The sequence below is a fragment of the Ochotona princeps genome, chromosome 27, assembly GCF_030435755.1.
Source record: "Ochotona princeps isolate mOchPri1 chromosome 27, mOchPri1.hap1, whole genome shotgun sequence".
Taxonomy (NCBI): Eukaryota; Metazoa; Chordata; class Mammalia; order Lagomorpha; family Ochotonidae; genus Ochotona; species Ochotona princeps.
In genome coordinates, this window is record NC_080858.1 from 3,935,217 (window position 1) to 3,960,960 (window position 25,744).

At 49.4% G+C, this 25,744-nt stretch overlaps 2 protein-coding genes across 4 annotated transcripts in view; both read right to left on the reverse strand.

Annotated features, from left to right (window-relative positions):
• B4GALNT3 (beta-1,4-N-acetyl-galactosaminyltransferase 3) overlaps window positions 1-25,744 on the reverse strand; it is a 90,120-nt gene that overhangs the window by 36,691 nt on the left and 27,685 nt on the right. The gene's annotated exons all lie outside the window — the stretch shown is intronic.
• Window positions 309-574, reverse strand: LOC131478126 (small ribosomal subunit protein eS28-like). Its single transcript, XM_058655922.1, has one exon. The coding sequence runs from the start codon at window positions 544-546 to the stop codon at window positions 337-339; it is 210 nt and encodes a 69-aa protein (XP_058511905.1). The 5' UTR covers window positions 547-574; the 3' UTR covers window positions 309-336.

Here is a 25,744-nt window from a genome sequence, read left to right on the forward strand (position 1 = left end):
GTGCAAGGTCTGACGAAGGTGACTTGTCAAAGCCAAACTGAGGCTGTGTAACCTGTTCTTGGGTAGAAGAGGGAGCAATTCTGCTCTCCCAAATGGGAATGTGGGCATGCTGCCTTCCTTGTCTTCAAGCTAGAGGACATGATGGAGTTTCCAGGCTTAGTCCACAGCCAGGGCCGGGAACCAGGTCCCATCCCACCATGACCACCTGATGTGTTTATTCCATATACTCTTTTTTTTTTTTTTTTTTTTACAATACAAACGCTTTTATTTAACAATCACAGGCCATTCCAGGGGGCGGGGCTGATGGGACATCCAGGAGGACCCACGGGCATCAGCTCAGCACAGCCTCCTAGCCTCTCGCTCCGACTCCAGCAGGGTGAGGACGTCGCCCTCCCGCACGGGGCCTTTCACGTTGCGGATGATGGAGTGGCTCGTGTCATCCATGAATTCCACGCGTACCTGCGTGCACTGTCCCTGGGAACCGGTCCTGCCCAGCACCGTGGTGACCCTGGCGAGCTTGATAGGCTGCACACGACTCGTGTCCATAATGGCGGCTCGGACGCGCAGCCTGGCCGAGAGCTATTCCATATACTCTTAATCTCATTCTCAATTTTGTCCCAGTGTCCATGCATCATTTCTACCTTGCTCATGAGGACACAGAGCCTCAGATGCCTTCACTTACTTGCTTAATGTTGAAGGGAAGCCAATGATAAGGACCACGCGAGAGCCCATGCCTTTGATTCGTTGCCAGGGCTTGGCGTAGCCCAGCACAGTGCTTAGCTGTGGCAGTTGGTGTTAAGGGAGCTTTGTATTTGGGGGGAGGACAGCGACTGAGCCTAACGGAGCAAAGGATTGAAAGCATTGTATAAGCAGAAACTAGGTCATGTTCATGGTTACATCGCCACGGTACAAATCACCAGTTTCAACGCATCCCGACTTCAGAGAGGGATTCCTGGTGCTGACCCTGCGTTCCCACTGTGTAACTCGGGCATCCGATGCATGTAGAGTGGACAATGGATGGGTGAATGGTAAGCAAGTCTGACACGTGGGCCTGGAGGACTGGGCACCTGCTGGGCTAAGAGCCAGCAGTCCTCACCTAGCGACAGACACTCACCTAGCGACAGACACTGGCCGCATCATGCTAAAAAACTGCCAGCTCACAAGCTGTTTTGGCATCCTGTGGACACATCACCTGAGGGCTTGGTGCAGCGGACGAAGCTGCTACTTCCATTACTAGGATCCCATATTGGGAGCATTGGTTCTGGTCTCGGCTACTGTGCTTCTGAGCCAGCTTCCTGCACATGCAGGGGAGGGGAGGGGAGCGGAGAGAGCAGAGAGAGGAGAGAGGTGAGAGAGAGAGAGAAATCTTTCATCTGCTGGTTCACTCCCCCAGTGGCTAGAATGGCTAAAGCTGGGCTGGCCTGAAGCCAGAAGCCAGGAGTTTCTCCCAGGTTTCCCACATGGGTACAAGGACCCAAGCAGTCTTCTGCAGCTTTTCCAGGAGCATTAGCTTAGTCTGCTGTGCCACAGTGATGGCCCCTAAATAAGTCTCTAAAAAAGCAAAAGAAGAAAGATCCTACCTTCACTTCTTTGAATGGGACATTCTTCTAAACTGCAAAACCAGAATGAGGCTGAAGGCCCAGGCAGGCCGGGCTGCCCCACTCATGGCTGAACCGAGGTGGCAAAGCTTGTGTCGGAGAGCAAGTGCTGTGTGGGAACCTGCCGCTTACAAGGAAAGGCAGGGTTTCTAAGTGGCCCCAGGCAGAGTTTTCCCTAGGGACAAAGCTGTTGTCACGCACAAACAAGCTGGCATCAGTAGTGTCAACACAGCCCAGCTTCAGAGATAGATACAGCTCACGGGCCCTGTGGCCCATCAGTCTAGCTAGTACAGCAGGAGCGAATCTAGAAACTTTTAGTGCAAGCGGACATTGTAGCCACAGCAACCTGCGACAGTGGGATCATCTCACGGGCTGTTCATGCAGAAACGCAGTACTGAGTCAACATCCGATCAAGACAGAGAAGGCTGGGTGCTTCCGACAGACCTTCTGTTGCAGGGAGCACCACGGGCCTGTCTTCCTGTCTTCTCTCTCTTCCTTCTTAACTTGGGGAGGGTCCAGAGCAGCTCACAGAACGAAAGGCCAACCACAACACAGGATACCAAAGGGCCTAGGGGACCGGGCTGTGACTCAAGTCTCAGCAGCCATCCACGGAAGGAGCTGCTCCCAAATGTTCCTGTAAGCTTATGCTTAGGTGTTAAACTCCCAGGAAGGAGTCTGAGGGGCCTGAGGATTCAAGCGCCTTGTGGGGAGTGACGGTGACAGCCCTGCAGCTTGCCAGCAATGAAGGACAGGTGGGAGGGAGGGTTCTCCAACTCCTCCCCATGCACAGACTTTAACTCCACATAATCAATGGTTACTCTTTTCTTTTTTAAGTTTGTTTATTTTTATCGGAAAGGCAGATTTACAGAGAGAAGGAGAGAAAGATCAAAAAAAAAAAAAATCTTCCATTAGCTGGTTCATTCCCCAAACTGCTGCAATGGCTGGAGCTGAGCCAATTTGAAGCCAGGAGCCAGGAGCCTCCCACATGGATGCACGGTCCCAAGGACTCAGGCCGGCCTCCACAATCTTCCCAGGCCACAAGCAGGGAGCTGGATGGGAAGTGGAGCTGCCGGGACATGAACTGGTGCCCATATGAGATCCTGGCACATGCAAGGAGAGGATTAGTCAACAGAGTCATTGTGCCAGGCCCAATGGCTAGTCTTAAAACAAGGGTGAACTCATCTGAGAGACACTATATGTTTTAAGCACATCAAGTGCAGAGGTAGCTGTATCAAACACATGCACATATACACACACGGAGTTAGTGTTACAGTATCTTCCTTTTAAAAAAAGATTTATTTCTTTTTATTGCAAAGTCAGATATATATAGAGAGGAGGAGAGACAGAGAGGAAGATCTTCCATTCACTGATTCACTCCCCAAATGGCTGCAACAGTCAGAGCTGAGCTAATCCGAAGCCAGGAGCCAGGAGCCTCTTCCGGGTCTCCCACACGGGTGCAGGATCCCAAGGCTTTGGGCCATTCTCTACTGTTTTCCTAGGCCACAAGGAGGGAGCTGGATGGGAAGTGGGGCAGCCATATGGGATCCCGGCGTGTGCAAGGCAAGGACTTTAGCCACTAGGCTACCATGCTGGACCCAGTATAACAGTATTTTCAAGACTTTACAGACCATGAGAGAAGATGGAAGAATGCATGATTTAGTGTATCCCAGGAGAGGGGAATTCCAGCCTCATGCAAGTGTATAATATTCACTACACAGTTCTTGGAAAGATGAAATAAAGTAGTCACTTGTCAGAGCTTTGAGAGGGATATTCCAGGGGTTGGCACTGTGGTTTAGCAAGTAAAACCACTCCCTGCCCATGCCAGCTTCCCTCTGGGTGCTGGTTCACATCCCGGCTGCTCCACTTCCTATGCAGCTCCTTGCTAGAGCACCTGGAAAACAAGCAGAACAACGATTCCTGTGCCTGGACCCCTGCACCCATGTGGGAGACCCGGGAGAAGCTCCTGGCTCCTGGCGTTGAACCAGCCAGCTCTGCTCATTGCAGCCATTTGGAGATGAAAGATCTCTCTCGTGCATACACGCTCTCTCTGTAACTCAGTCTTTCAAATAAATTAAGAAATCCTAAAGAAAGAAAATGAAAGTGATACTCCACCAACTCACTTTAGCCTGGGTTCTTAAAAAAGAAAGACAACTGGGTCCGGTGTGGTGGCCTAGCGGCTAAAGTCCTCACCGTGAATGCGCCGGGATCCCATAAGGTCGCCAGTTTTAATCCCGGCGGCCCCACTTCCCATCCAGCTCCCTGCTTGTGGCCTGGGAAAGCAGTTGGGGACGGGTCAAAGCCTTGGGACCCTGCACCCACGTGGGAGACCTGGAAGAGCTCTGGGCTCCTGGCTCTGGATTGGTGCAGCACCGGCCCTTGTGGTCACTTGGGGAGTGAATCATTGGACTGAAGATCTTCCTCTCTCTCTCTCTCTCCTCCTCTCTAAATATCTGACTTTGCAATAAAAATAAAGAAATCTTTAAAAAAAGAAAGACAGCTTAAGAATTGGTGCAAATGGGGCAATCATTGTGGTGCAGTGCATTAAGCCACCATTTGGGATGCCTACACTTCATAATGGAGCTTGTGAGGCAGCAGAAGATGGCCCAAATATTTGGATCCCTATACTTGGGAGACCCAAATGGAGTTCCTAATGTAAAGAGTGACTTGAATATCGACCCCAAAGATTGATAAGACTCCACCATTCTAGACTCCATACCATTTCACCTTGCCTCGGTCCTGGCTTCTTCAAAGTTTACGATTTCATGTCCCTTGTTTTGTGCTTTTTTTTTTTTTTTAATTATTGGAAAGTAAGATATACAGAGAGAAGGAGAGACAGAGAGAAAGATCTTCAGTTTGTTTAATCACTCCCTAAGTGGCTATAACAGCCAGAGCTGAGCTGATCTAAAGACAGGACCCTTTTTCTGGGTCTCCCACGTGGGTGCAGGGTCCCAAGGATTTGGGTCGTCCTCGTCTGCTTTCTCAGGTCACTAGCAGGAAGCTGGAAGGGAACCAGGGAGCCAGGACATGAACCAGCACCCATATGGGATCCCAGTGCGTGCAAAGAAGAGGACTTTAGCCACTAGGCTACTGTGCCGGGCCCTGTTTCACGGCCTTTAAATTCAAAACTTGTTCTTCATGAATTTGCTGTAACCCTAGCATCCTGCATCCACAATCCCCTGTTGGGTCCTGCGAACACCAACGCCCAGCTGCCCCTGCCCGTGGCCTCCTACCTAGAAGCCCTGTCCACTACTGTGTTAGGGACATTACCTCTACCAATCCCTGTGGCCCCTTCTCCTAAGGCCTGTCCCCTTTCCCCATAAAAAAACACACTCCCTGGGCCCAGCGGCGTGACCTAGTGGCTAAAGTCCTCGCCTTGAACGCCCGGGGATCCCATATGGGCGCCGGTTCTAATCCTGGCAGCTCCACTTCCCATCCAGCTCCCTGCTTGTGGCCTGGGAAAGCAGTCGAGGACGGCCCAAAGCCTTGGGACACTGCACCCACGTGGGAGACCCGGAAGAAGTTTGAGGTTCCTGGTTCCCGGCATCGGATCAGCGCGCATCGGCCCGTTGCGGCTCACTTGGAGAGTGAAACATTGGATGGAAGATCTTCCTCTCTGTCTCTCCTCCTCTGTGTATATCCGGCTTTCCAATAATAATAAAATCTTTAAAAAAAAAAAAAACACACTCCCTTGGCCTCTCTCTCTGCCTTTGCTCCCGTCCTGGTGACTATCTTCCCTGCTGAAATAAAGACCTCCTGCATAACTGGGTGCGTCTGATGCATCCAGTTTGTGGTGACAGGGTAAAAAGAGCTAACACCTGGCTCCTAGTTTCAGCTTGGCTCAGCACTGTGGGCATTTGGGGGAATGAACGAGCAGATGTAAGATCCTCTGATGTGTCTCTCCATCAGTCATTCTGCCTTTCAAATAAATAAATACATGCAGCTTAAAAGGAGAGAGTTGTTAGCAACCATTAGAGCTTGAAGATGATCACTGAGCACCAACATTCCACCTACCAGAAAACTGAAGGTTTGAAGGCTTAGGTCATTTGCTCGGGTCACAGAAGCAAGTTATAGGATGAGCCAGAATTGAAACCCCCAACTCCTCTCCTAAGGTCATCTCTGCGGGTTTGCTTGCGCAAGAGACCACAAGCAGAGTGCGCTAACATGAGGGGCTGTCCCCAGGCTGCGAGCCCGCTGATAAATGAATAGTAGTGCTAGGGTGGTGAGGGAACATTTATCATCACAGGCTGGAATCCCAGAAGGGAACACAGTCTCTTAGAAAAACAAAGGGGAGGGGTTCTAAAGAGGCTGAGTAGAGAAGGACATTCTCTGAGAACTCAGAGCCTACCACATCCAGGATCTCACCTTTAACCCCCCAACTTTAGTTCAATCTTAAGTGGGGGAGGGAGGATCATGAAAAGATGTTCAACGAATATTAGTAGATTTCATTGAAAAGCCTTTGGTGCTGTATTTTTGTACTTTTCAGCACCCTTATGTTTCACCAAGGCAGACATTTAGTCTAGCAGTTGAAAACACCTGCAACCCTCAGAGAGCGTACCCGTGTCAACGAGAGCCTTGGCTCCAACTCCAGCGTCCTTCTAATGCAGACCCTTGGACTCAGCAGGACGGCTCAGCTCACGGGCTTCCCGTCATCCTCAGCGGAGACCTGAATGATGGCCCGGCTCCCTCTGCTAACCCGTGCAGCTTTTGTTGTGGGTATTTGAGGACTAAACTAGCAGATGGGCTTTTTTTCTTTGCAACAAGTAAATTAAAAACTGTTACAATATTTAAAAATTCTAACCTACATACATAGCTATATCAACAAGCACTTCACATTCTACTTTGCTATGTCTCAACATTTTACATGGAAAAAAATGCCCTTTTATTTGGTTAACAACTGCTAAAAGATTTAAGTATGCTTGAGAAGACAAGGAAATGGAGGCTGAGGCAGAGAAAGCCACGTCGGAACACCAAGAGCTCAGTGGAGAGGGTTTATGTCTGTTTTCTGCCTTCACAAATCAGAATATGTTCACCGGACAACGGGTAAAACATCTCCCAGCCCACAAGCCAGTCCGTGCTTGTTGACAGCTGGTCCAAACCCCACCCAGAAGCGAGAATGGCAGTTTTGAAATACCAAAGTGATTAACCTTGCAAATCAGGGAACACCGTTATCATGAATAGCCCTAAAGTCACCAAGTCCATGCTGGCAGCCGAGCAGCGCAACTCTACTTCCGTTTTGCAAATGAGACTGAAACTAAGCAACAGTACTAGCCTGACAGTCTGAATTTGTGCGATTGATTTCGCTTAAGAAATTGAAGAGGGGCCCTGCTCAGTATCTAGTGGCTAGGGTCCTGCCTTGCATTCCCAGGGATCCCATAGGGCCGCCAGTTCAAATCCCAGCTGCTCTACTTCCCTTCCAGCTCCCTGCCTATGGCCTGGGCAAGCAGTAGAGGACAGCCCAAAGCCTTGGGACCCTGCATCCATGTGAGAGATTGGAAGGAGGCTTCTGGCTTCGAATCCGCTCAGCTCTGGTCGTTGAGGCTACTAAGAGGGTGAACCAGCAAAAAGAAATGCAGTGACCCAACATATCAACAAGGTCCGGTAGAAATCAAGGATCTCTAAGATAAGCGGATCTGCCTCAGCTTTCTGACTTTCTCCTGCAGACAGAGCAGTACGAGTGAGAGAGAGATGGACTATGCTATAAGACAACTCCAAGAACGAAGAGCAAAAGGAAGGACTTTGTACACCGAGTTCCACGCTGCTAACAGTTTACCGCTTCTATCCTTTGACCTGTGCAATTCTCATTTCACTATTGCATGACCTTTTAAACGGTTTCTGGAACTTTCTCTTACTTGAGGTACTTGGGAAGAAAGCTTAAATGCAGAAAACTTTATTTTGTTTTGTTTTTTAAGCCTCGTGAGCATAAACTCTGATGTTTAATGACCCATGATAAGTGTCAGTATCCTGGTAATCCAGAAGACCCTTGGGAAGCTGTTACTGTTTAGCTTTCCCAGGTCTTATGGGAATAGGTTTTTTCCATCTTTCAAAGCGTCTGATGTAGGCGATTGGTAGAGTAAGATGCAAATGTATTCCCTTGAGTGGGCGGAGGCCCTGAGCTAGGGTTCCCAGGAGTTCACTCCCATACAGAAACAGATATGGGCTTCTCACAAAAGCTGTACAGTCTGTTGTTTGTTTTGAGTTGGCTTCTTGGATCCGTTCAGGAGAGTCCTGTTGCTTGCAGGAAATGGCTCCTGGTGGGAAACTTCGGGAAGCAGACCTTCCAGAGGATGCTGCCTGGGTAGTTGAGCATCTAATAAAGATGAGGGGAATCTCAAGAAGTTTGTGGAAATCGAATTAAAAGATGCTATTTTGGTGCAAAATGTTTTAAAATCCAAACACACAGCGTCTTCAAAGAGTTCATTCAAAAGGCCTATTATAGGAAAACAATGCACAAATTTCAAACTTTTTTGTGTGCCAATATAATCTTTGAATTGCACTTCCACGCATTTTTTTTTAAAAAGATTTATTCATTTTATTACAGCCAGATATACACAGAGGAGGAGAGACAGAGAGGAAGATCTTCCGTCCGATTGATTCACTCCCCAAGTGAGCCGCAACGGGCTGATGCGCGCCGATCCGAAGCCGGGAACCTGGAATCTGGAACTTCCTCTGGGTCTCCCGCGCGGGTGCAGGGTCCCAATGCATTGGGCCGTCATCAACTGCTTTCCCAGGCCACAAGCAGGGAGCTGGATGGGAAGTGGAGCTGCCGGGATCAGAACCGGCGCCCATATGGGATCCCGGGGCTTTCAAGGCGAGGACTTTAGCCGCTAGGCCACGCCGCCGGGCCCGACTTCCACGCATTTTTTGAAGTGGCATCTTAGATACAACTGTTTCATCTGATACTGGGTGGGTAGTCGAGCAGCAGGCACAAAGCTGATTGGTTAAGACACCAACAACCTGCACTGAGGCACCTGGGCTTGAGTCAATGCAGACCCTGGCGGCACCAGTGACGGCGCGAGTGGCTGGGAGACCTGGCTTGAGTTCCTCCTGGCTTCAGTCTTTGGCTAGCCTAGGGTATCCTGAGCATTTGGGGAGTAAACCAGTTGACAGCAGCACATGCATGCACATACTCTTTCTTTCTGCCTATCAAATACATATATTTTTAAATTTTTAAATTATTTTGAAAGCATTACAGAGAGCGAGAGATGGAGAGACAGAGATCTTCATCCACTGATTCACTCCCAGATGTCTGTAGCAACCACAGCTGGGCCAGGCCAAAGCCAGAAGCAAGAACTTCATCCAGTTTCTCAACATGGGTGGCAAGGGCTGGATGGAAAGTGGAGCAGCTGGGGCTTGGCGGCGTGGCCTAGTGGCTAAGGTCCTCGCCTTGATCCCATATGGCCGCTGGTTCTAATCCCGGCAGCTCCACTTCCTCTCTATCTCTCCTCCTCTCAGTATATCTGACTTTGTAATGAAAATAAAATAAATCTTAAAAAAAAAAAAATCTGTTTTCCAAGTGAAAATAAATAAAATAAATGCTAAAAAAAAAAAAAAAAAAAAAGTGGAGCAGCTGAGTCACAAACTGGTGGCCATACGAGATGTCACCAGCACAGGCAGCAACCTTACCTGCTATGCCACAAAGACAGACCCCACAGATATTCCTTGCGGCCACTCATTTTAGAAAAAAATTAAATTTCAGAGTCAGAAAGATCCTGATTGAATCCTTGCCTGCTGCTTTCTGTGTGTGATTTCTGAAAAGTCCCTGTCTGCCCCCAAGCCCATCACAGATGAATTAAATTAACAAGTGTTCTGTGACAACAGAACAGTTCCCTTAGTCTTCTCTTTATTGAGCTACTATTTTTTTAAAAAGATTTATTGGACAGTCAGATATACACAGAGAAAGAGAGACAGAGAGTAAGATCGTCCATCCACTGGTTTATTCCCCAAGTAGCTACTATGGCCAGAGCTGTGCTGATCTAAAGCCAGGAGCCAGGAGCTTCTTCTGGGTCTCCCACACAGTGCAGAATCCCAAGGCTTTGGGTCATCCTTGACTGCTTTCCTAGTCCACAAGCAAAGAGCTGGATGGAAAACGGGACCGCCAGGATTAGAACCAGCGTCCATACAGGATCCCGTGCGTGCAAGGCACAGACTTTAACGACTAGGCTACCGTACCAGGCCCCTTGAGCTATTAACTGTGTCTGTGCCTGGTCCTTCAAATCTATGAAATTCCAACGTATTGCTCTTTATTCTTATGCTGAAACTGAGGTTTAAAGAGTTTTCATGATCAGTCAGACGATGGCAGATCAAGCTAATTCTGCTTGGGTTCAAAGTCCACAGGCTCCCATGGGCTGATTAATCCCCACCAGAACCCTGCGAAGCCAGGCCAGGGGAGGCATTATCACCAACACGCCACTGGGCAGGATTTCACACCCAGGCCAGCCCCACCTTTTCTGTTGTTTGCATGGTACACCTGTGCCTCACACAGGAAGGGTAGGCTTGATAACAGGACAAGGTACACGGTGAAGCACTAAATCTGGGCTCCTGGAAGTCCAAGAGGAGGAGCCTGGTGGTCAGGGAAGACTTGGCAGTGAGCAGGTCTTACACTGGCATTTGGAGGTAGGTGGCGTTGATGCATCTGGAAATGGAGGAAAATCAGTGACCTTCAGAAGAGCTGGACTGTCCAGGCAACTTGGAAATCCGAACTCTTTTCTAACATGAAAGTGACACAGGGACTGGCATGATGACCTAGTAGCTAAATCCTGTAGTCCTCGGTGCTCGTACTGATAGTCCTTGGTGAGGATCTGGGGGTCTTCAGGGTTGGTATACAAGCCTCCTCCTGTCTGCCTGCTCCACTCTGGGGTCCCCCGCTGCTCTATGCATATGACCTCCTGTTAAAAGGTTGTTAGGATTGCTCCTGATTCCCCCCATATGCCTTTGTAGTTTTGCTGTTGTCTAATGCTGATTTGAGTCTGTTATCTATGAGTTACCAGTTACAATCCTAATACGTTATACTTCCCGTCTTCCTCACACCTTCTAAGGTGATGTAAGATTTCTCCGCTCTCCCTCCCCATTTCCGAGTAGCATAGGACCTTACACATATATTAGGTTTTACAATTCTTTGATGTAGCTCATAAACAATCTGATTCATATCAATTGTTGGTTCACTGGTTACTTCACAATATCTTATTGCATGAGATACAGGCTGTTTGGGGTTGAAATAATATTACTGTTTTTCGGATTGACATCATTTCATAAAGATTTCATAAAGATTTTTGAAGATTTATTTACTTTTATCGTAAAGTCAGATATACAGAGAGGAGAGACAGAGACGAAGCTCTTCCGTCCGAAGCTTCATGCCCCAAGTGACCACAACAGCTGGAGCTGCGCTGATCTGAAGCCAGGAGCTTCTTCGGGGTCTCCCATGCGGGTGCAGGGTCCCAAAGCTTTGGGCCGTCCTCGACTGCTCTCCCAGGCCACAAGCAGGGAGCTGGATGGGAAGTGGGCTGCTAGAATTAGAACAGGTGCCCATATGGGATCCCGGCACTTGCAAGGCTAGGCCACTGCACCAGGCCCTAGTATAGTCCACTTTTAACCCAGTTCACTATTCATGGCCTGGGAGAGGAGCAGATGGTGTGGCCCAAGTTCTTGGGCCCTTGTACCCATGTGGATGACTCAAAAAAAGTGCCTTCCTCCTGGCTTGGGTAAGTTCTCCTGCAACCATTGTAGCCATTTGGGGAGTGAGTCAGTGGATGGAAGACTTCTCTCTGTGTTTGTCTTTCTGTAAAATCTGCCTTTCAAATAATAAATAAATCTTAAAAAATAATGATTTCCTTTTCAGATTAAAGAAGAGATGGTGAAAGAGTGGCTAACAGGTGCTAAGTCATAGCTAGGAGGAAAAAGAGTTCTAATCTACTGCATGGCAGGGTGACTGCAGATAACACCAAGTACTGTTTATTTTTCTATAAAAAGGAAAAAGCCAAAGAAAAAAGATTTTGAATGCTTTCACCATAAGGAAGTTATCACTTCCTTATCACTTCCTTATGTTTAAGGAGATTTTTAAAAGTTTAAGGACACAGCTATGTTTACCTTGATTCGAACATTACACAATACATATATGCGTTGAAAGATTACATGGTACCTCATAAACAGATATAATTTGTATTTATTTTAAAGACATAGTGACAGAGAGAGTTCTCCATCTGCTAGCTCAGCTCCCCCAAATAGCTGTGATGTTAAAGCTAAGCCAGGCTAACAGCCGGAGCCAGGAATCCCATCTGGGTCTTGCACACGGATGGCAGCAGCCCAGAGCACTGGGGCCATCTTCTGCACCTTTCTCAGGAACATTAGCAGGGATCCGGATAGGAAGTAGAGCACCCTGGACTTGAACCAGCACTCCATTAGGAGACACTGCCATTATAGGCAGTAGTTTACCACACTGTGGCACAACTCACTGTGGGACAACACCAACCACAAGGAAATTGTTTGGTTTTTTTTTTTTAAAGATTTATTTTTATTACAAAGTCAGATATACAGACAGAGGAGGAGAGACAGAGAGGAAGATCTTCCGTCCGATGATTCATTCCCCAAGTGAGTGCAACGGCTGGTGCTGTGCCGATCCGAAGCCAGGAGCCAGGAACCTTTTCCAGGTCTCCCACGCGGGTGCAGTGTCCCAATGCATTGGGCCGTCCTCCACTGCTTTCCCAGGCCACAAGCAGGGAGCTGGATGGGAAGTGGAGCTGCCGGGATTAGAACCGGCGCCCATATGGGATCCCAGCGCGTTCAAGGCGAGGACTTTAGCCGCTAGGTTACGCCGCCGGGCCCAAGGAAATTGTTATAAAACAAATACAGGGGGCTCGGCAGCGTGGCCTAGTGGCTAAGGTCCTCGCCTTGATCCCATATGGCCGCTGGTTCTAATCCCGGCAGCTCCACTTCCTCTCTATCTCTCCTCCTCTCAGTATATCTGACTTTGTAATAAAAAAAACAAAAACAGGGGGCCCAGCAGCGTGGCCTAGCGGCTAAAGTCCTCGCCTTGAATGCGCCGGGATTACATATGGGCACCAGTTCTAATCCTGGCAGCTCTACTTCCCATCCAGCTCCCTGCTTGTGGCCTGGGAAAGCAGTGGAGGACAGCTCAATGCTTTGGGATCCTGCAGCCGTGTGGGAGACCCGGAAGAGGTTCCTGGCTCCTGGCTTCGGATCGGCACAGCACCAGCCGTTGCACTCACTTGGGGAGTGAATCATCGGACAGAAGATCTTCCTCTCTATCTCTCCTCCTCTCTGTATATCTGACTTTGTAATAAAAATAAATAGATCTTAAAAACAAATACAGAATCCTTTCACACCCACTGGGGCAGTATCATCAAAAAGTCAGAGAAAAAGTCAGCATTTAGGACACCCGCGAGACCCATATCATAGGACCTGGCTTTCAGGGTTCCAGCTCCAACTCTTCTACTAATTCTTGCTTCCTTTTACTGCTGACCAGAGCAGGCAGCAGGCAATGTCTCCAACAGTGGGAACCATGTAGCTGGACTGAGCTCCTGCAGATTTCAGCCTGGTCCAGTCCTCATCACTATGGACATGTCAGGAGTGAATCAGTGGGTGGGAGCTCTCTACCTCTCTGTCACTACCCCTCAAATTAAAATAAGAATAAGAACAGGAAAAGAATTGTGCCCGGCTGGTGGGAATGCCAGATGCTGAGGCTGATTAAGAAAACAGTCGATAGCTCCTGAAAACTGAAGTTTCCCCACAACCCGGTGAGTCTTCTTAGGTATTCATCCCAGAGAAATGAAAACGCCAGAGTGGTACAACTCCTAGTGGCCAAACAGTATGGGGCGGGATGCTGGAGTGAGGAGCTGGAGCTGAGTATCGAACATGGTACTCCGGGAAGGATACGAGCATCTTTGCTACTCAGCCTCAAGCCCGCCCCTTGAAGTGTACACTTGACCAAGTGAGCACACACTTTTCAAGATGAACATCGACAACCTGGGCAGACTCTCACCAGGCCTCCACTTCTCTCCCCACCCTAGTCTAGTCTCCCAGGTTCGCGCCTTCCCAAAGCCACTTCTACTTCCAGCTTAAGGACCACAGCCCTAGAGAGCAGGCAACAGGCTTCTTTTTAAAGCTGACTTGGTCAGGTTTGCAGGCAACCCAGCCCCTCCCTCCTATAAATCGTTTACTTATTAAAGGAAGGAGTGACTCACAGGCCAGGGTCAACAGCCCATACAAGAGGGCCCCTCCCCTTGCCCACAGCCCTCCTAACACTCCCCTCAACACACACACACTCGGATCTGATTGGGGTGGGAGGAGTGCTGTGCTTTCTCACTACCACCTCCTACCCCAACCCCAGGAAGGCCACACCAGCCTCTCAAACATCAGGTGTAATCTTGTATTTTTTTTTTAAGATTTATTTTATTTTTATTGGAAAGTCAGATATAGAGAGGAGAGAAAAAGACCTTCCGTCTGTTGATTCACTCCCCAACTGGCCCCAACGGCCGGAGCTGAGCTGATCCAAAGCCAAGTGCCAGGAACCTCCTCTAGGTCTCCCACACGGGTGCAGGGTCCCAAGGCTTTGGGCCGTCCTCCCTGTTTTCCCAGGCCACAAGCTGGGAGCTGGATGGGAAGCGGGACTGCTGGGATTAGAACTAGCACCCACATGGGAGCCTGGTGTGTGCAAAGCGAGGACTTTAGCCACTAGGCAACCATGCCAGGCCCAATCTTATGCTTTCTTAATTCCACTGCTCACAAAGCCAGAACGTGAGCAGGTCAGGATCTGAGAAAAGGCCTTCAGTGGGCAGAAGTATGTAGAGTGCCCTGGCAAAAAGTCTTCCCTACAGGTGGGTCTCCAGCTCAGGATTGGGGCCAGACACCTATGTAGACAGGTCGTGCAACCTAACACAGCCAAGAACGAGAGAGGGGGTGCCAACGGAGGTGGGCTCCTGTGGCTAGCAGCACCCTGCCCTGCAGATCCAACCGTAGGTGGGTCTGCAGGGTTGGCAGAAACTTGTACAGGCACATGCACAGCTGCTGGCACTGCCTTCCCAACCCCAGTTGGAAGCTGGGCTGCAGGAGGGAAGTATGATTTGACTCGGGTCCCATCCTGGAGCCACATCCTTGCCAACGCACCAGCATTTCCGCCTTTGTGTATTTATAAGGCACTCCTAAAATAGGTAGCAGCAAATAGGGGTAGAGACCCGATTTAGGTCCATGAAGTCAGCTGTTGGGGGAGCAAAAACTCCCGAGGGAGACGTGGCTATTTTTTCCTCCTATTCCATGTCCAAATTTCAGGATCATGTAAATCCCCCAGGAAGCTGCCCCGCCATGCTCCATTCCGTTTTGCTTCCAGAATTCTCTCCTGCCCTGGAAACTTCTTTTCCTCCTGTCCTCCCTGTGCCCACAAATCTTCTAAAGCGTCATAGCTACCAGGCATGTACATTTGTTAAGCATGTACATTTTCCAAAGTACTTCCCAGCTCCTGCTCAAAGTGGGATGTCAGTTCCTGGAAGGCAGAGGAGGCTGAGGCATGGGCTGTATGTCAGTCTAAGCAGCGATCCTCTGCTCTGCCTGGTTGCTCAAACCAACCATCGTCTCTAGAGTGCTGGAAGTCAGGCAGTGATGGAGGGAGCAGCATTGTGGCAGCAAAACACCTGATGGGACCCTGAGCTGGGCAAGAAGCAACAGCTGAGTGTGTGTCCACATTTCTCCTGACCAGGGCTTTTGGAGCGGCACCTCTGCCCAGGCCTGGCTCACAGCGCTGTGCCCCCAGCAAGCCTGCACAGCAGGGAAGGACCCCAGGCTCCCCAGCATCTCCCCTCTGAGAAGCGATGCGTGCTGCTGCGCAGACACAAAGCCCAGTGAGGGCTCTGTGCCACCAGGCAGAGCTTTCTAGTTCTCTCTCCACTTGGCTTTGGTCCCACGTGTGAGAAGATCAAAAATTTTAAAATCCCTTTCTTTAATTACAATCTTAGGTGGAAGAACAGCCCAGGAGTTCAGAGGTCAGAGGGAAAAGGTCACAGCGAGGTGATGAACCTGGGACTCCAGACAGGGGGGTAATGTTGAGTGATAGGGCTCAAGGCAGACCAAGTCCAAGGGACATCTGCAGAGAACCAAATATAAACCCTGTTTCAAAAGATGTACTGGCTTTTTTTTTTTTTTTTTAATTTGAGAAACAGGGCCCGGTGCCGTGGCCTAGCGGCTAAAGTCTTTGCCTTGAACGCGCCGGGATTACATATGGGCGCTGGTTTTAATCCCGACAGCTCCACTTTCCATCCAGCTCCCTGCTTGTGGCCTGGGAAAGCAGTGGAGGACGGCCCAATGCTTTGGGACCCTGCACCTGTGTGGAAGACCCAGAAGGAAGTTCCTGGCTCCTGGCTTCGGATGGGCGCAGCACTGGCCATTGCGGTCACTTGGGGAGTGAATCATTGGACGGAAGATCTTCCTCTCTGTCTCTCCTCCTCTGTATATCTGGCTTTGTAATAAAAATAAATAAATATTAAGAAAAAAAAAAAAGCTCACTGCCCCAACAAGTTTAGGGCTGTCTCCTTCAGACCTGCTCTGAGTGGGGGCAGTCTCCAACTTGCGAATAAAGACTCCCCCAATTCTAAATTGACTTTAGTGGTCTTTTACACGGTGTGCCCCATACCAGTACTACCTTTGCAACGTTTTGTTGCAATAGTAAAACTATTTTTTTTTTAGATGTGTTATTTTTATTTGAAAGGCAGAGTTACACACAGGAGAGACAGAGAGATGAGAGAGAGAAAAATCGATTTTCCATCCATTGATCACTCCCCAAAGGCTGTGATGGCTGGATCTGGACTGAGAGGAAGTCACGAGCCAGGAACTTATTCTGCATGTCATACAAACGCCCAAAGACTTGGACCATCCTCGGCTGATTTCCGAGGCCATCAGCAGGGAGGGGAATCAGAAGTGAAGCAGCTGGAACACAAACTGGTACCCAAATGGGATACCAGTATCACAGGTGAAAATTTTTTTTAATTATTTTTTTTTCACAGGTGAAATTTTAACTTGCTGGGCCCAACACGGTAGCCTAGTGGCTAAAGTCCTCACCTTCACCCTCCGGGATCCCATATGGGTGCCGGTTTTAATCCTGGCAACCCCACTTCCCATCCAGCTCTCTGTTCGTGGCCTGGGAAAGCAGTCGAGAAAGACCCAAAGCCTTGGGACCCTGCACCTGTGGGAGAGACCCAGAGAGGGCTCCAGGCTCCTAGCTTCGGATCGGCTCAGCTCCAGCCATGCGGTCACTTAGACAGTGAATCAGCAGATGGGAGATCTTTCCAATAAAAATAAATAAATCTTTTTAAAAAATTAAAAGGTAAAAATAAAAACCTTGGGCCAGTGCAGTGGCTCAACAGACTAATCCTCCACCCACAAGCGCCAACATCCCATATGGGTGTCAGCGTGCATCCTGACTGCTTCAATTCCCATCCAGCTCTCTGCTTACGGCCTGGGAAAGCATCAGTGGTTGGCCCAAGTCTTGGGGGTCCTGCAGTCACATGCGAGAACTAGAAAAAGCTCCCGGTGTCTTCGTTTGGGTTGGCTGAGCTTGGGCCACGGCATCCATCTGGGAGAGAAGTAGCAGACCAGCCCCAGCACAGGCTAAGTGCTGAGAAGTCAGAATCCCATAGAAGCTCTAGTTCAAAAAGTGCTCCACGTCTACCCAGCTCCCTGCTAACATTCCTGGGAAAGCAGGGGAGGATGGCCCAGGAGCTTGGGATCCTGCTACCCATGCGGGAGACTCAGATGGAGCTCTGAGCTCACGGCTTTGACCATACCCCTGGCCTCGGCAGCCATCTGGAGACTAAACCAGCAGCAGATAAGGGATTTTCTCCCAAGTCTTCTTGTCTCTCTGAACTCTGCAATTCAAATAAATAAATACGTCTTAAATTTTTTTTTTTTTCTGGGACACATTGATAACGTATCCTGTCCGTGTTCAGTCTTTTTAAAGGTCAAAAAGAATGAAAAAGACAAATTGAGTTACAATCTGATTTCTAAGAGGAGTCCTGGCCGCTGCTTAACTGGCTCAAATCTATGCAAATGAAAGAAGACAAAGAAAGATGGCTGGGGTTGCAGTGGCAGCTCTCCCACCTGCCACTGATGTTGAGCTCTGCAAGGGAGAGGGGAGAAAACCGTCGGGTGGGACGCACCAGGCCACAGCTTTGTCTGCTGCTCCCAGACGCAGGGTGACGGGGCGTCTGCCCTATTCAGAACCCTATCTCTGGGAAGATAGCCATCCCTCCTGGGGTGTCCAAGACGCTCCGCCCCTCGACAAACAAGGGAACAGACAGCACAAAGGCAGAACCTAAGGTTGGGGAAAAGCTCTCCTGCCTTCCCCAGGCAAGTCTCGGCCCCTGCTGGATCTAGGGTTTCTGTGAAGCACCTCTTCAATACAAGAAGGACTAGTGGTATGGTGGAGGCGTACATAAGCCTTCCTATAGAGGGAACAGAAGGGACTGCTTGACAGCCACTGACGCTGTTGTCCCTTCCGCAGGTGGGGTCAGCTGGGAGTTCCCAGGCCCTCTGCTCGTCCCACAGACGTTAATGTGTTCTAGAATAGCCAAACACCACGTGGTCTCAAAGCAGAGCTAACAAGTAACCAGCTGATTCGCTGGCTACAGAGTGGAGAATATCTGTTTATTATTTACACTTCTGGCTAACTCTTTTTAAGACTATATATGCATATGAGGCTTTGTGGGCGGAAGGGGAGATGTGGAGATTGAGGTACAAAGGTAAAAAAAAAAAAGGAGATCGTGGCCGAGCACATTGGCTCAATTGCCACATCTTCACCGTGCAAGCATCAGAAACCAAATGGACACCGGTTCGTGTCCCGGCTGCTTCACTTCCCATCCAGCTTCCTGCCTGTGGCCTGAGAAAGCATGGCCCAAAGCCTTGGGACCCTACACCTGTCAGGAAGACCCACAAGAACTCCTGGATCAGAATCGGCTCAGCTCTGGCTGTTGCAGCCACTTGGTGAATGAACCAGCAGATGGAAGATCTTTCTCTCCGTCTCTCCTTCTCTCCATAAATCTGCCTTTCCAATAAAAATAAATGCAGCTTTAAAAATAAAAATAGGGGAAAGCATGGTAGCCTCGTGGTTAAATTCTCACCTTGCAAGCATCGGATCCCACACGGGTACCAGTTCAAGTCCCAACTGCTCCACTTTCAATCCAGCTCCCTGCTTGTGGCCTGGGAAAGCAGCTGAGGATGGCCCAAAGCTTTGGGACCCTGCACCTGCATGGGAGACCTGGAAGAAGAGGCTCTGGGCTCCTAGCTTTGGATCTGCTCAGCTCTAGCTCTAAGCAGCCACTTGGGGAATGAAATCAGCTGACAGAAGATCTTCCTTTCTGTCTCTCCTTCTATCTGTATATTTGACTTTCCAATAAAAACAAAATAAATCTTAAAAAGAGAAATAACACAATGATAATAATAATAAAAACCTTTGGTCCTGGCTTTGTGCTCAATGGGCTAAGCATCCCATACTGGAGCCTAGTTCCAGGTTCCTGATCCAGTTCCCGATCCAGTTTCCTGCCTGGAAAAGTAGTAGAAGATGGTTCGAGTGCTTGTCTTCCTGACACTCTTGTAGCAGATCACAATGGAGTTTCTGGCTTCTGACTTCCACCTGGCCCAGACCTGGTTGTTGTAGCCAATTGGGGAGTGAAGACAGGATGTTTAATCTCTCTCTCTCTCTCCCTCACCCCTCTCTAACTCTGCCTTTAAAATAAATAAATATTTCTAAAAATTTGATATTTGACAAAGGTAACAACAATATTAGTATAGTACAAACTAATATATAAATAGTTTTCATAGATTCGAGGGTGCTTCATGGCTAAGAAAACGACACAGTGTGGTAAACTTTAATATTTGCCCAGCTTGGCTCCCCCTAGGACAAATATGTTATCCCTGGCATATTTAAGACAGGGAGAACTTCAGATCTAGAATTCACACCTAGACTTTAAAATATAAATATCCACTTGAGGGACCAGCACCAAGGCACATTACAGTTAAGCCTCTGCCTGTGGCACTAGCACACCCTATGGGCATTGGTTCCTATCCCAGCTTCTCCATTTCTGATCCAGGTCCCTGCTAATAGCCTCGGAAAGCAGCAGAAGATGGCTAGAGTCCTTGGGTTGCTGCGCCCATATGGAAGACCTGGAAGAGGTTCCTGGCTCCTGGCTTTGGATCAGCCTAACTCTGGCCATTGTGGCTTTTTGGGAGTGAAACAGTGGGTGGAAAAGCTCTCTCTGTTTCTCCTTTTCTCTATAACCCTTCCTTTCAAATTTAAATAAATCTTTTAGTGTATATATAGAGATATACGTGTGTGTGTATATAATCTTTTAGTATATATATTCAAATATATATAGCATATACTATATTACATATAGTATATATAGCATGCATAGTATATATACTATGATACAAACACACACACACACTTGAAAGAGACAGATTTCCCATCCACTGGTCTGCTCCACAGACACCTGCGATGGCTCGTGTCCAGCCCTCCAGCAGAAGTTAGGAATCCGATGCAGGTACCCTGTGTGGGTAGTACTGACTCAGTCACTAGGTTCATCCCCACTGCCTGCTAGGGGCTGCAGCAGGATCTGCTGGAGTCAGCAGCAGAGCCAGGCACACAACCCAGGTACTGGGAGAAACCCCTGCTCCTAGACCTAGGTTTCATCCTGGCCTACCACTCACCCATGTGGCCACCTTTAGTGAGCAATGAGGCAATTTCTGATCTGTTTATCTACTGAAAATCAGCATTACAGAGACAGAAGAGAACTGCCACCTACCAATTCACTCCCCCAAAAGGCCACAATAGCCAGATCAAAGCTGGGAGCTTCTCCTACATGGGTTCCAAGAACTTGGGCTAGTCTCTGCTGCTTTTCCAGGCCACAAGCAGGGAACTGGATGGGAAGTGGGGCCACCAAGATTAGAACTGGCGCCAATATGGAATCCCAGCACATGCAAGGCAAGGATTTTAGCACTAGGCTACCACACCAGGCCCCCTTTCAAATTATTTATTTGAAAAGCAGGAGAGAGGGATCATCCATCCAACTGGCTCACTCCCCAAAAGGTTCCAATGGCCAGAGCTGGGCCAGGCTGCTGGCTGGAGCCCAGAACTCACCCAGGTCCCCAATGCAGCAGGGATGCAAGCATGTAGATCATCTTCCATTGCTTTCCCAGGTGCATTAGCAGGGTGCTAGTTGGGAAGTGGAGCAGTGGAGACTGAAACCTGTAAACAGGCTGCCTGAAGCCATCGCATCGCAATGCCAGCCCAGAGAGCCATCTTCTGACACAGCTTCATGTCCTGGGATCATAACCACTGCTCTTTCCAGAATGTTACAAGACTCAATTAAAAAAAAAAAAAAAAAAAAAAAAAAGTACCACTTTATCTATTATGTACATACATTACGTTTATATAATTTGTGCTTTGAGGTCAGGTGGTGATGGGGTGGGAAGAACTTGAGTCCTTCCCACATACAAAGGTCACTTCAAACCAGTTCCGCTTGCTAGCTTCCAATGAAAGAGATTTCGACCACAAACCTAACGTGGCAGTGGTGTTCGTTATGCAGGCCAGGCTTCATCCTCGCTAGTGCTCCTGCTACGAGCACAGTGATCCAACCTTGCTTGGCACTAAGAGGTCAGTGCCAGGGCTTGGCAGGACACAAACTCTGCCACCTCTCACCCTACTGCTATCTCTAACTTCAGCGGGGCCCCCGGGCTCCCGCTCCTCTCCCTTCCCACTACCCTTAACTTCCTAACTGCCACTGGACAGCCTTTAAACAGCCTCCTTCCCCCTATAAAACCGACAATCATTGCCAGGTGCCTCCGGCAGCTCTGGAGGTAGGAAGAGCCTTTCTGGGAGATTCTGTGTGCTGCACTCCTGAGCTGTCTCAGCTCCTCCTTTTCGTCTCTTCCTTTGGCTTGCCTGCTTGCCTTTTCTTAACATTTTCCTCTTTTCTACATTTCAGTTCGTTCTATCCTTTATAAGATCCTGCAGTGTATGATGTGGGCAAATGTTAAGAAGAACAGGGGAGGCAAAGGACACTGTCCCACCCACCCCCGTTTCTGACTACCCCAGGAGCCCAAAGGAAGGACAGAGGAAAGCGACCTTCCCGCGGCCCTCTCAGAGTGCACACTGCGCTATCTTCTCAGATCCTACCGCACTTCTGCTCCGTCACCGCCTCGCATGGCAGGGAGGGAGAGAACACTAAAGTCTCACTTCAGGGTAGTGTGTCGTCGAGCAAGACACTGCATGCGCTGGTGAGGGTGACGGATCCTGCACCAGACCTTGCACTGGCTGGCACACACTGCAGTCAAGTCTGAGGTCACCCTAAGCGAGGTTTCTTAAGGAAACTTCTCAAACCTCAGCCCCAGGGAAAATCACAATAGATGTGGTCTGACGTTGGAGTGCATGAATCAGGACTGGGCCTCCTCAGCTGCTGATGTCTGTGCAGTGGACAGCTCGTCCAGATGCACACGGGGGACATGACAGCCAGCTCACTGAGGCCTAAAGAGGATGGCACAGGGGGCCCGGTGGTGTGGCCTAGCGGCTAAAGTCCTCCCCTTGGACACGCCGGGATCCCATATAGGCGCCGGTTCGAATCCTAGCAGCTCCACTTCCCATCCAGCTCTCTGCTTGTGGCCTGGGAAGGCAGTCAGGACAGCCCAAAGCCTTGGGACTGTGCACCCATGTGGGAGACCTGGAAGAAGTTTCTGGCTCCTGGCTTTGGATCAGCACAGCCCCAGCCGTTGTGGTCACTTGCAGAGTGAATCACTGGGCAGAAGATCTTCCTCTTTGTCTCTCCTCCTCTCTGTATATCCGCCTTTCCAATAAAAATAAATAAATCTTTAAAAAAATCCTTGAATCCATGCAGTTTTTGATAATGCACATTTCCATGGACTTTTTGAAGATCCTTCACATGCAAGGATTCCAAAATCTTTCACACCAAAAACAACTTATCTTTTAATTCCATTTTCCATCCATGAACTGTTCGAAGCCGCCTGGTCCCTAGTCATTGGGGTCACCCTGTCCAAAATGGGACGCATTTAATGGCCTGAATTACCGACCCCAAGACAGGCTGGCAGAGGACCCATGCAAAGTGCCAGAGAAAGGGACAGGACTCAGTGAGTGGCCCGTGGAGCCTCCGAACACCTTGCCATGTACAGGTACACACTTTCAGACAAATTCTGACTCCAGGCAGGCTTTGCTCTTTCAAGAAATAGCAGAATGGAACTGAAGGACAACTTCAGTTACAATCACTGAGCCAGCCAGCACTAAATTGAGAGCTTCATGAATTCAACTATTTTAAAATAGAAGTAAATTGGGCCCGGCGGCGTGGCCTAGCGGTTAAAATACTTGCCTTGAATGTGCCAGGATCCCATATGGGCGCCAGTTCTAATCCCAGCAGCTTCACTTCCCTTCCAGCTCCCTGCTTGTGGCCTGGGAAAGCAGTCAAGCACAGCCTAAAGCCTTGGGTTCCTGCACCCATGTTGGAGATCCAGAAGAAGCTCCTGGCTCTTGGCTTCTGGCTTCAGATCGGCGTAGCACAGGCCACTGCGGTCACTTGGGGAGTGACTCAGTGGATGGAAGATCTTCCTCTTTGTCTCTCCTCCTCTCTGTATATCTGACTTTCCAATAAAAATAAATCTTTAAAAAAATAAAATAAAATGTAAATAAATCGTCACAGTCATCCCAAACAGTCAGTACTGTTCTGTTAAACTCTCAGCCCAGATTCAACTACTGTGTGTGAGTGTGCTATGCCTGCAATGATAAAGTGTCTATGCATGTGTGGTGTGTTCGTGTGTATTCAATTTTCAGATTATGGGAAACTGTCTGAGGTAGCAGCAGGAGATAATTTCACGTGACATTGTGTATGTTGTCTGGACACACCAAAGTTGATAGATTCTCTCTTCTCAACCCGATGGCCCAGTTTCTGTCATTTTAAATCCTCTCCTAAGCTGTCTTATTTCCCCATGTGGGGTTTGACTCCCCACGCAAGCCACAAGCTCCCCATGGGGGGCTGGCAACTTCCTCCTATGCCAGGTTCTGAGTGACAGGAGCCTAACACAGCAGCAGGGCAAGCCATGGGCATACAGAGATGGGGGAGCCAGGTCCCCAAACCTGACTCAGCCCCTTGGCAGCCCCTGCAATGGTACCATTATTACTGACACAAAAGGATACTGAATCAGTCTCTCAACCTTAGCAGTGAAGAGACAGAGGCGGCTTGATTCTATTGTGTTGGATTTCTTTCATTTCATCTTTTAAACAACACTCATGCATTTCTATTGTGCCTTTAAAAGAGAAGGAAGCAGTGGCCAAGGCTGCAGAGGCAAGCGGGAGAAAGCCTGGTAAGACGTGAATGGCCTGAGAAGTCCAGGCCTTCTGAGGTTTCCAGGTCTTAAGTGGCTTGCGGTCAACAACAGGGCAGGGGAGGCGGGGCTCAGTGACCCGGACGGCAGGTGCAGGGAAGGGGAGGGAGAAATGGAGGCTGGAGGGCCGACTATGGAATCTTTCATCGGCCAAGCAGCCAAGTGCCCCCAAGATGTGAATTCACTGTTCCGCCCGGTGGGGAGGAGTTCCTGCAGAGCCTGAGGTTCATCTTACAGGTCAGACATCTGACACTCGGACAGGAAAAAGGCTTTGTACAAGAGCCTGCGGAGGATCTGACAACTGATGGCCCAGAAGTCACGGCTCCCAGGAAACAAGGGCTTTAGGAAGCAGGGGAGGTGGCCGCTGCCGGCTGGGTAAAGATACATGCCATGGCAAGCGGAAGCAACAAAGCTAAGGACAGCTGAGACGGTGAGGTGTGGCCACTAAGTAGGTGATGCAGGTGCATCCACCAGGCTGGGTCGTCAGCCTGGGAGGCTGCGGCAGTGTGAGCCAGACACACGGCTACCGCCCCTGCCACGTCACTACAGGATCCGCCAGCGACAGCAGATCCTGCATCTGTTCAGTCACCGCATCTTGCCTAACTAGGAGTTCCTGCTCAGGAACCTGTTGCAAACAAGGGAAACGTGCTTGCAGGTGTCACTCCTGAAATCGAGGCAGGGATTGCCACGCTCTGCACAGGCATGCTAACAGTTGACCTTCTCTTGCCTCACGCACACAATCTTTCCTGGCCTCTCTTCCCTGGTCCACTGCCTCCCTGTTCCTTTCTTCTTTCTGCTTCTGATCCTTCCACAGCTGTCCTATCACAGGTCCCTTGGTTCTCCTTTGAGTCCCTGCTCATTTGGAACTCATGCAGCCCTGGCAGCAGAACCCTTAAGGCTGTGACACAGTATTATGTCTCACAGGGAGGCCCCCAAGGGTATAATTACGAGGCAAGGAGTGCAGCTGCCAGGCAGGACAGGCACTCCATAACAACAGCTGCTCCAAGTCAGAGCACCTGACACCAGGAGGGCAGGAGGCTGCTGGGGCCCAGCTCAGGACACAGGAAGCCCCGTCGACAGGTGGCTTATACAAGGTCGGCCAACTGGGTCCAGGCTGTCCTGAGAAAACAAACAAGCTCATCTGCCTAGAACGAGTCTCCCGCTCCTGGGCAGGAAATCCAGTCCTCACCTTGGTTGCCTGTTTTATACAGAAGTACAATCCTCAACTTTTTCTCCCCTGGCCTTGCTCTCAGCCTTAGGGCACTCCCATTTGCCACCTTGGCCCAGGATCCATGGCACAGTCAGCAAGAGAGGGTTCAAGGTCCCACTGCTTGGTTAACACAGGTCTATCAGTTAATCATGTGGCTGAGCAGCTGCCACAGGCACCATGTGCTCCCGGCACCAGGTTCTACATAAAGAAGAAGAGGCAGGAGAGGCCACTGTCTCTGTCTTTGACGAGACGGCACGATGACTCCCAGATTCAGCCATCCACCAGGACTGTGGAAGGGTGCCTAACAAAAATAACAATTGCTAGGGGATGGTATTGAGGTGTAGTGGGTTAACATCAAATCCTGGCTGTTCCATTTCCGTTCCAACTCCTTGCTAAGCAGCAGATGATGGATGGCCCATGTGCTTGGGTCCCTGCCACCCACGTGGGACACCCAGAAGAAGGAAGTTCCTGGCTCAGTTGGAGGAGAAAACCAACAAGTGCAAGACACCTCTCTCTGCTTGCAATCCTGCCTTTCAATGAAAGGAATAAATCC